The sequence below is a fragment of the Thunnus maccoyii genome, chromosome 11 (assembly GCF_910596095.1).
Source record: "Thunnus maccoyii chromosome 11, fThuMac1.1, whole genome shotgun sequence".
NCBI classification, from domain to species: domain Eukaryota; kingdom Metazoa; phylum Chordata; class Actinopteri; order Scombriformes; family Scombridae; genus Thunnus; species Thunnus maccoyii.
Window position 1 is genome coordinate 29,902,913 of NC_056543.1, and position 11,959 is coordinate 29,914,871.

Here is an 11,959-nt window from a genome sequence, read left to right on the forward strand (position 1 = left end):
TTTTGAGATATGCATAAAGTACAGTGACCGTGGAAATGTTTGGTGTCTGATGAAGATCTTTGACTGATCAAGGCAGTGTCATAAAAATAATATTTTGTACCAAAGTGCACCAGAAGATGAGACTTTATTGATCCCCAGAGGGAAAATACATCTTACAGCAGAACAGGAAATCTAGCGATGCCGGAAACAGATACAAACTAAGAGTATTAAAGACAACAAAATAAGAAGTTAAGTAAATCAAATGCAATCTATATACATCATATGTATCATATACATTATAAACATTACAGTTCGTAGGCTGTATACATGACCTGACTTGTGGATAGTAAAAAAATTGTGCAAAATAATGTTATTCCACTCATACATATACACACATGCATCATGTGTGTGTGTGTGTATATATGGTGTAATATGCTGTCAGAGTCCATAGCTCTGGAGGATGATGGAGCGTGTGGGATGGGATGGTGATGGTGGTACTATTCTACTTTAGTGTGTCAGTTAGTTTGTGGTAATTTGATTATACATACATTTATTTGGGACTATGTCCAATTAAAGCATAATATCAACTGAAATATTAAACTAGTTTCTGACGCCCCTCCACATGGCATGACTAAATGTCAAATGTAGGAATCATCATATGGCTCCTATAATTTTGATTTATACTGTGCTTAGTTGTGCATATTCTCATACAAATGTGTAGTTAATCCAATTACTGTGAACCTGGAGCCATTGGAGAGTTGCCCGTTCTCACACATGGGCGCCTGTTATTGCGTAAATATTCTGGGGGCGCGCAGTAGGGGGCGCGCTTCTCAAACAGCATCTCATACAATCAGGTGAACTGACACAAACTGAACATAGATTTTAAGATAGTTAGAGCTCTATAATTCCTATTCCAGTCTGCGGACACTCAAGAAGCCGAGCAGCTGGACTTAATTCACGCACGAATAAATAGTCAAAAATAAATAGCTTAAATAAACAAATATATCTGTACATCACAAGGACTTTGCCCCGACTTCTTCAGGTGATATAGATATTTCAGTGAGAGCGTTTCTAAATGAAGGCGGAAGTTGTTGTTTTTTATGCTTGTTTAGCAGTAGATTTACCAACAAGACAAGTCAGCATGTCTGAGTAAGAGAGAACCAACAAATTAAAAAAAAACAAACCCAAACCATAGCTAAATATATTAAAAACAAGAAAATAAATTAAAATATATAAATTGTAAATAATACAATAAATAAAGTTAAAAAAGATACATTAATACATATCGGTCTTCAATTTGAATTGAAGGTTAGTACATTCAGGGTCTATTCTTTTGTAAACTTGTACATATTTCAGCAGATGTTTTGAATTCATACACATCTCAGGGGTTTAAATACAAAAAGCAGTGAAATGGGTTTCATACATTTGGCTTTGTGTATAGATTTAAATATTGTGTATGTGTATTTAAACGAAGACGGAAGTGATGAGGAGGTGATGAGGAAGTGCTCTCGCTTTTGGGACGACACTTCCTGACTTTAGCCCCCTTTCGTTTCCTGACAGCCGCCGTCGTCCAGGACCAAAGACCGCTGAGGGCTCCAGTCATGTCGGCAGCTGCTCCGGGGACCAGCAAGGCGGCTCACAGCGATGTGGCCCCGAAGAAAAAGAGGGGACCCGGTGCCCTGGCTACTGCTTACCTGGTCATTTACAACGTTGTTATGACGGCGGGGTAGGTAGCATGTTTCCTCGTGCTAATGCTGCTAGTGTGTGTGTGTGTGTGTGTGTGTGTGTGTGTGTGTGTGTGTGTGTGTGTGTGTGTGTGTGTGTGTGTGTGTGTGTGTGTGTGTGTCCTGTTTGACAAGACAGCACTGATAATAATGCGAGCAACAACATTTTCCCGTCGTACTTTTATGCGTTTATTTTGCAGTATTTTTGCGTTATTAATCTGTAACTTCTCATGTAGCTGGTGTTGGAGACGCTGCTGTGTTGTGAAATAACTTTAAATTAGTCTCCTAACGTCCAGCAGCTTATACAGATTAACGGCAGCCGACTGGCGTGACGCGTCTCCACCGCACACTATATAGAGTAATTATATTAAGACACAGATGGTTCTTTGTCCACAGACAAGTGTGTTTTTTCTTCTTGCTTTGTCATGATAATTTATACAGGGCAACGACTCAGTCAGACATTTGAATTTTATTAATGTGCAAATATAAAAATTAAAAATAACGTGCAGGGAATGAAAAAAGCCCCCTGTAATACATTTATAGTCAGGTTATAACACAAGAAACAAAACAAAATGATAAAATAGAGTCTTTTGTATATATGTTCTGTAGGACTTTAATGAACATGTAATTTAAACCAAATAAGCAAAAAGTTAAGATTAGAACAATATAACAATTAGATGGTTAACTAGTATTGACAGAAAATCAGTTTGCAACAATGACAATTACTAAAAATGTTAAATAAAACAAAAAAAATCAAATATTGGCTGGCCGCAGAATTCACCTTGAGCTTTCAAAACTTGCAATGGAGATATTTTTCACTATGTTTGCACATTTCATAGACTTATCAATTTAATTGAAAAAATAATCAATAGATTAATTGATCATGTAAATACAATAATAGTTATTTGCAGCCTGAGTGAGGACCCCTGTATCATACTGAAAATATCATAGTGTGATGTTTGGGAAGATGAGGACTAGGTGAACGTTTGCTTGAGTAAGGTAACCCTTGAATTTAATTTTATTTCAGAATGTAAGGATAAAAGTATGTTTGCCACTATAAACTCCACTATGACTAGTTCAGCATCGGTAATTATAAGTAAACAGTGTTGGTTATTAGATGTAACTTTCTGGATTTTAATCCGTTTTGAATGATTACAGCTTGATTTGTATTAAAGCAGGCTAGATGTGCACCATACGCCTGTTTTATAACCTCCGTTGTTTGGTCAAGATACTTTTGTTAAATTTAACAGATAATAATCTTGCGACATGAACTGATAAATCTCTCTTTACCAGTTTTATTGCTGTGATTTTTAGACTGTTGCACAATTGAATGGTGGGTGTTGTTTGCTCACTGTTCCAACCAGTTAGGTCACATTGTGTCCCTCCCTGCGTCGATGGGCCTTACAGTGCTTACTTTGTATTGAGCACAAGTTAGGGTGTCACACGCACACACACACACACAAATACCAGTTTTCGCTGTTCAACTGCAGTGTCTGTATTCTGATACTGCCACAGCAGCTCAGCAGGCGTGTTTAGTTTCTGTCCTGACTGTGGTTGAGGCCTAACAGACACGTCCTCCAATCTGTGAAACCTACGTGTGAATTGAAACTACCACAGGATCCCCCGGCCCTGCTCAGGTCTCCTCTAGCAGCTCTACCACAGCTAGTATCTCCACCAGCTCTGCTCTGTGGCTGACCTCTGGCTTCCTTATTGAGGGGACAAGCTCCATCTGAATAGTGTAATGCATTAGATTGCATCATTATGATCATTTTATGATTATTTGTGATGAAACTCTTATCCTGCAACAGCTCTCCATCTACAAATATTGCTCCACTTGCCCAGTGTGAACATTGCACCTACTGTAGTTCTTCATCTTTACACAAAATTGAAACTTATTCATTATATGGCTCATAATATAGGTAATAGATTAAATGTTTAAAGAAATTGTGTCAAAATTAGTGATTTGTGATATATCAGCATGGCTGATATTTGTATGTTTATTGACAATATCTGTCAAAAGTTGCATTTGCTTTGCAGGAACTGTAATATTTTAAAGGGTGTATTTTTATTTATACTTGATCTTTATTTTTTTAAATACTGGTTTAATATATTATTGTATTCATTTTTATTATTATGGTTTCAGTTTTTGTATATACTGGAGTGTATTATATGGAATGGTGTTCCTAATATTTTGTCCACTCAATTAACATATATGAGAAAAGCAAAATATTAGGAACACTTTTCAATAATGATAGCATTAGATTGCACAGGTGTCCCAATGAAGAGGCCGTTGCGTGTATCTACATCTGTTATAATCTTTGGTGATAAAGTTTATTGTTCAGCTGTAAAATAATATTCTGCACATATTTTCATCACAGCTGTTAAATAACCAAATTAGAGAAAGACTTGCCATTAATCAATATTGGACAGTATATTGAAAGCATTATTTTTAAATATCTATATAGATGTTGGCCCTCAAATATCCAGTATCCATGTGTGTCAAAACAGTCGCTGATTGGTTAAGACCCAAACCACATGACTGCAGCATCCATAATTGACTTCCAGCTGGACCTGTGTTACATGTCTCTCTACCCGTGTTTCCTGTTTCTTTCTGCACTTTCAACTATCAAAATAAAAAAAAAGCCATAATGCCAAAAAAAAAGACCTTTTTAAAAATGCATTCAGTAGTTCTCTATCATAGAAACATTGTACTTCCTTTCATTGCAGAATCCTTTTTTCCATATAGAAACGGCACATTAACTGATAAGATTGTCTGGTGGATCCGTTCAACTTGTTCAATGACTGTACTGTGTTTTTTTCTCTCTTCTCCTCCTCCAGGTGGCTGGTGATAGCTGTGGGTCTGGTCAGAGCTTACCTGGCCAGAGGCAGCTACCACGGGCTCTACTACTCCATAGAGAAGCCACTGAAGTTCTTTCAGACCGGAGCTATTCTAGAGGTGAGATTAGCACACGGGACTGAGTGATAATACCACAATCAAATATGATATCACAGTGTTTATTAATAAATATGTGTAGAGATGCAGCAGCAGTAAAACGTTTGGACGCAACTTTACTATTTTCTACATGGTAGAACAATCCTGAAGACATCTATGAAATAACAACTGTAGAGTTATATTCCATACGTGTTATTTCACAGTCTTGATGTCTTCAGTATTGTTCTACCATGTAGAAAATAGTAAAAATAAAGAAAAACCCTTGAATGAGTAGATGTGTCCAGAGTTTGGAGTGGTGTGTGTGTAGTGAGGGAAGATATCAGACACATTTATTACAGTAACAGTACAGTGACTTAATGGTTTCACAGCAATCCAGTAATTATACACTAGAGTGAATAATTAATGGAAACCTCTGCTTAGATATGTGTTTGTTTTCCAGTTGCTTAATGGATAAATGAACCAGTGAAGCAGTCAGACAAAAATTGGTTTACTTTTTAATCTCATCCTGTTTCAACTGCCAGAAATATCATAAAGCCATTAAAAAGTGCTTGAGTCTTGGGATCCAGGTCTGGATGTGCAGAGGCACTGACTGCTATCTGTACAGGGTTTGGTATGTCCTGGTAACAGCATGCCAGGCTACATAGTGTTAAAGGCACAGCAGCAAAAAATACTTTTATAATTGACATGACTGGTTGTAAGATTTCAATCTAATTAAAAAATATAGTATTTCTGAACAGTTGGGAGATGAAGTTCCTCTCCGCTGTTTTTCAAAATGATGTAAAAGAGAGTTGGGTTGTTTCCTCACGTGTGTTAAAAGTGCACATACACAGACATGCACATGTACACTAACACACACATGCATGTGTATAGTGCAAAGGTTAGGCAGCGTGAGGTGTTTCAGTGATCCTGTCCAGACACACAGTGATAAGAGACTTACTTTGTTTAACATCACTATCTTCCATTCATTAAATAATCTGCACAGTCTGAACATAACAGGCACGCTGTTATTTAATCTATCTTAACAGTGTCATTGTCAGTCGCACACACACACACAAGACACGTTATGTAGAAATAGTAAGTCCGTTTTATGAAATGTTGTGAAATTCAAGTAAATACATTTTCAGATATACACAGCATTAAACCAAAAGCAAAAATATGAAACTATATAGAGATAGCAGGAGATGTATTCTGTTCCCCTAGACTGTGTAAGTCGTCCTGCACTCCTCTGCCAGCAGCATGTTGGGTAATTTTCTGTTATCTCTTTGTTTCACAGATACTGCACTGTGCTGTAGGTGAGTTTCTCTTCAGCCTCCGCCCTCAACCTCCACACAGACTGCTTCAGAGAAATGAACTGCGCCTCTCATAACAATTTGGCTAAATGTTCATTTAAGATGTGACGTTAAGCTGTATGGAACCACCAATCAAAACATATCTACTTTTAAGTTTTGATTTCTGGAAAGCATAATTACCAGGTTGACAGGTTGAACATCTTTGACAACACTAGTGATCCATTAAAAGTTCTTTTGACTGGTGAAAACGTATTTGCAGATATCATATCTCAACTTACTGTAACTAGTAAAGAGTGTAGTGGCAGATAGCTTGAATTATGACTTTCACTGGTCACATTGTTATCATGACTCATCAGATTTGTAGATGTATCTCAGATATGAATGTGTACAGACAGACAAAGCCTTTTCATATTTGAAGTGTTTGCCAAAGAGAGAGCGGAGAAGCTGTTGACTCTCATGGCGTTAATGTGATGAGGAGCGATCGGCTCTCGCCTGGTTGCCTCGCTGCGCTTCACAGTCCATTCTCTTCATTATCTGGAGGCTACGGCTATCTGACCTTTCCCACTCAGCCCACACACACACACACACACACACACACACACACACATGCACACACGCAGACCTTCAGCAATAGGTTCTGCTCTAATGGTCGGTTGAAGACGCTGCATCTACATTCCATTGACACAATCACCAATCAAACCATTTGCTGCTAACATGCTGTCGAGCATACACATACAGAGACCCAGTTCTCTGTAAACAGCCTTTTTTTTACTTTTTCCAATATTACTTCTAGTATTTCATGTTATTGAGGCTTGTGCAACTTTCTATTATATTTTTCTAGAAAGCTATATTTACATTTTATAACAACAGTGACTAAAAAACAGTATTATATTGATATTATATTTCGGCAGTAGGTGACAGAGCCTACACTGATCCAGTGTATCAGAACAGAGCATCACTCATACACAAACTAATTCACATATGTGTTTGGTGTGTGTGTGTGTTTGTGTTGTGTGTGTGTGTGTGTGGTGCTCCAGGAATCGTACCCTCCTCTGTGGTCCTGACTGGATTCCAGGTCATGTCCCGGGTCTTCCTCACCTGGGCCGTCACACACAGTGTCAGGGAGGTAAGATCTGTCGTCTGCATTACACACACACACAAGGGTGCAACATATAATCTGTGAAATGCACATTGTATGAATGACATAGTAATGTAAAAAGTCAGATGGCTTTGTTTATAAGTGACCACCTGATGTACTGTTTGCCCTGTTAATAGATCAGAGAGGAGTAAACATGTAAGTAACATGAGATGCTGAGTTTCGATACAGTCGGCTACATGTATTGGATGTTTTAAATGTTTGTTCTTGCTGTGTGTATTGTACGATGCTGTACTGACATTTTTCTCAAGCTGTTCTCTCTTTTACTCGTTTGTCAATGTGTGGAAACCCTATTCGTATTGTGAGTGTGTGTCGAGAACTCTGTTTTTAACATCGAACTTGCATTTTTTTTGAAAACCTAATATCTGAGGACCGTGACCGGCGAGCTGTAGTGTGATCTGATCTGTGAGCATCTGAAACAAACAGCATGGTTCTGCAATGAAAAGTCTAGATTAGCCTACAGCTGAGTAACTACGGCGGCATGATGCAAAGCCTGTCCATTGCTCTGTCATCCTCCCATCATGCTTTGTTTGTGTGTGTGTGTGTGTGTGTGTGTGTGTGTGTGTGTGTGTTCCTGCAGGTGCAGAGTGAGGATAGTGTGCTGCTGTTTGTCACAGCCTGGACCGTGACGGAGATCATTCGCTACTCTTTCTACACGTTCAGCCTGCTCAATCACTTGCCGTACCTCATCAAATGGGCAAGGTAGGAAAATCAGTGTGAGAGAGGTGTCAAAGCAGGACATGTCTGTACCTTAGTAGCAAAACATGAATAAACAACAAGAAATGATGTGAAGTTGTGAAAACGCCAAATGTTTGCACAGATTATTTTGCTTCTTTGATGAGACATTTTGTTGATTAAGGCCATAATTTGATCATATTTATACTGCATTATGACTGCAACTAATGAGTAGTTCCCAACTCTCTCCCATCATTTCCTGTTGTCTTTCATCTGCTGACTGTAATAACAGCCCCCCCTCCCCATCCACTCCTCTCTCACCAAAAGATTATTTTTGAAATTCCAGTGATATGTGACAAAGAAAAGCAGCAAATCTTCACGTTTGAACAGTTGAAACCAGCAAATGTTTGGTCATTTTTGCTGGAAAAACTGAACTGAAATAATTAACTTATTATCAAAACAGTTGCCAATTACTTTTCTGTTGACTGATTAATCATTTCTTATCATGTATTTGAGAAGTTTGGTATGTGTTTATACTCTGTAGTTCAGAGACAAGATGTTCAACAACAGTGTTGATAATCAATTAATCATTGAAGTCACTTATGAAGCAAAACATGTCAAACGTTCTCTCTCCTTCCAGCTTCTGAAATGTGAGAACTTGTTGCTTTTCTCTGTTTTATGTCATTTTGAATTCTCTGGCAAAGCAAGCATCTTGAAGATGTCACATCATGTTCCAGGAAATTGTGATGGTTTTTAAAAGACAAAATCAGTTATTTGGAAAAAATAGTTGATGAAAATAATCATTCGTTGCAGCTGTAGTACTCAGCAAAGTAAGTTTGTTCATGAAAACATCATTTTGGAATTGAAAAACATTTGACAAAAGCAATGAAACATTTCAAACAGAAATTGCAGCTTTGAAGTGCAAGTAATGTTGAAAATTCAAGGTTTATTATATGAAATATTATAGAGCATTCCCTAATTTCTTAAAAGTAAGAAATTTCTGATGAGTAGTGTTTCACAGAAGGTATGTTGGTGTGCCACTGATTACAGATGTGTGAATCTGTTTGTAGATACTATAATGATGAGAGAATATGACACTGCTACAGGAAACAGTACTATTATTACAATGGCACATTACTCTGTACATGCATTACTCCTAACACTGATTACTGTTTAATTGTTTTTCCAAAAAATCATCAAACATACAGACAATCTTGTGCTGCTTCCACCATAAAAATCTCTCTGTCAGCCAAATGGCATCCATCTGCATCTCCAACCAAGGCAACAGTTGTTAAGTGCCTTCCTCCCTGCGGTCTGTGTTGCTAGGTAGCAAATGAGACCATCGCTATATTGGTATTTGACTTTGAGTTGCACCCTGAGAGACACAAAAATTGGTTGTGCATCCATGGAAAATGCAGTGACGGATGAGAGAAGACAGTTGTTGGTTTGGAGTGCTAGTTAAGGGATAGATGGACCTTTTTATTTACTCTCTTTGATGTATATTCTCTCTGTAGAGTGTTTCTCACTGTGTCTCTCGCTTTTAATTACAATCCTCCACAAAAGGCCTGATCCCTCAAGAGTGCTATGATAAAAAAAAAAAAAATCAGAGGCATGCAGAGGCATCCCCTTCACACAACAACTTCATGATTTTGTTTTTGGTGTTTGTGGTTTATTATACTGTGAATGCAGCATTTTCATTATTGCTTTTAAAGCATCTTTGTTAAGAATTGGCACCTTGTCTTTACATAAATATACAGTAATGGTGTGAAATGTACTCTCAGACTGGCCTTTTTTTATATATAACAGTGACGATGGTCTGCACTGTGTTTTTCTTTCTCTTTCTTTTTTAGTTGTATCAGAGTCTGAGCACATTTCAAACATTCCTCATACTCCTCCACTTTATTTATTGAAGTGATAAAAATGTTTCTGGTATTCCTGCCTCTAGCAACAGATTTTTTTTATCTATTCTGGTCCAAAAAAAAAATCAAAACCATGTCCAAACTATGGATGAAGTACCTGTTCTAGACAACTTTCTTCATCATTTGGTTGCACCCACATTTTCTCAGCAGGAAAACACGTTTGTTTTAGTGTAAAACAGGATCTTAAAGTTTTCCTTATCTATTCATATTGATTGATATATCAGCTGCACTGGTTAACATGCACTAATGCTTGCAGTGCACTTTGTGTGATACAATACTCCACAATTAAAATAGGACAAATAGTAAATCCAAATCCATATCATGATCCATATCTGCCTCTGTGTTTAGATGATAGCAGCTCTATCACCCACCTCTTGTGTTGCAGAAGCAATGAGTAATGAAGCTCTTCCCTCCCCTCTGCTGCAGGTACACTTTTTTCATCATGCTGTATCCTATGGGAGTGACCGGGGAGCTGCTGACTATCTATGCAGCGCTGCCATACGTGCAGAAGACGGGCCTGTACTCCGTCACCCTCCCCAACAAGTACAACTTCTCCTTCGACTACTATACCTTCCTCATCCTCATCATGATCTCCTACATTCCCCGTAAGTCAACAAGCAGATGTTGCATCATTTTTCAAGGTTAGGTTTAATGGACAGAGATCACACTGTGATTCCAAGTGAACAGAGGTGCACTGCAGTCACCAGAGAGGAGAAAAATGGTTGGCTTTCTTGTAATTATGACTTCCGTATCTCACAATTATGACTGGTAATAACTGGTAATTACAACAAATCTATCCCATAATTCCTTTACTCGTAATTATGAGACAATTTTCTTGTTGTGTTATTTGTGAAAACGTGACTACTGAAGTGTTTTTTTCCAGCCCATGTTTATTCACTTAAAATGTTTTGACTGCACAGCAACATACACACCAACCGTGTGTGTGTTCAGAGTTTGCCTGTGTGTGAGAGCTCAGACTCTGATCTTAAAACTCTCCATGAACTTCAGTTCTTTGTGTTATTTTCCTCTTGTCTCTTGTTTGTGCATGGATTGGAGTCATAAAGCCTTTGGTTAATGGTGAATTTCCACTGTAGTTGAAACATTTTCAGCTCAACATGGGTGCGTCTGCTTCTCTTTGCACCACACAGAGCAAATATGCTGCTCCTATGCAGATCTTTGTATGCATTACTGCCACTGGCATTCAGTCAGAGCACCATTTGAGAATTGAACAGTTTAGTTTCATCATATTACGAGATAATGTGTCACTTAGTAATAATTTTCTCATAATTACAAGACACAGAAGTTATAATGACAAGAAAACGTCTCCAGTTTCTCTTCATTCAGGGAATGCAGCCTGCCTCTATAGAAGTATCTTGCAAAATTAAGAAAAAGAAGGAAGTCTTCTGTCCTTTATTGAAGCTGTTGTCACTCTAGTTTGATGTAAAACTCTTTCATTCTATCAGTAACATACTGATCTTCCTCTGCCTCCCCCCTAGTCTTCCCCCAGCTTTACTTCCACATGATACGACAGAGGAAGAAGGTGCTGGGCCACGTAGAGGACTACAGCAAAGTGGAGTGAGCCCAACAATATTCAGAGGGACCTGATCAAGGAAAACACACCAAAACAACCAACAGAAGAGGAACAAAACCATGTCCGCTTATTGAAACACTTAAGCCCAACCACAGTTCTCAAACTGCCAGAACTGACCTGGCATACAATCCAATTATCAAGCAACCTTATTTTTTTACAGCTGTTGTCTGAGTTGTTTAGATGCTCACAAAACATGAACGAACTGCTTTCTTTTTGTTGGTTTTTGTTATTTTTTTTATTTATGAACAAACTGCAGTTGCTTTTTGTTTAGACAGAGAAACTGTATTTTGACTCGGATACAGTTGAGCTGCCATCTGAACGCTGAACAGAACTCAGTCACAGCGATGCATTGTACTGAATGACGCACTGATAGAATCGATAACTTCCTTTTAAATGACACTATAAAAAAAAAAATCCCTAATAGATGACTCACCTCTCCCCCCATGCAGCTCATCTTTTGGTCTCTTTTAAGAAGCAGTTTTCCTTTATAACAATGTAGGAAGAATAATGTGAAGACTACTAGTATTGAAACACATTTGTAGATTTTACATCTGCAGTGTGCTTGTTGGTATAAACTGTCCAGATTTGTAAATTGTTGTTTTTGGTTTTTTTTTCTTAAATTAATTTCAGATTACATTCATAATTTAGTTCAATAAACCTTTTTCATTCTGTG

The 11,959-nt window shown here is 37.9% G+C and overlaps 1 protein-coding gene across 1 annotated transcript; it reads left to right on the top strand.

Annotated features, from left to right (window-relative positions):
• The first annotated feature begins 1,476 nt into the window (after window positions 1–1,476).
• hacd2 (3-hydroxyacyl-CoA dehydratase 2) lies at window positions 1,477–11,959 on the top strand. The gene is made up of 7 exons (XM_042427115.1): window positions 1,477–1,705; window positions 4,542–4,659; window positions 5,930–5,948; window positions 6,983–7,071; window positions 7,682–7,803; window positions 10,122–10,300; window positions 11,192–11,959. The coding sequence occupies exons 1-7, from the start codon at window positions 1,581–1,583 to the stop codon at window positions 11,272–11,274; spliced, it is 735 nt and encodes a 244-aa protein (XP_042283049.1). The 5' UTR covers window positions 1,477–1,580; the 3' UTR covers window positions 11,275–11,959.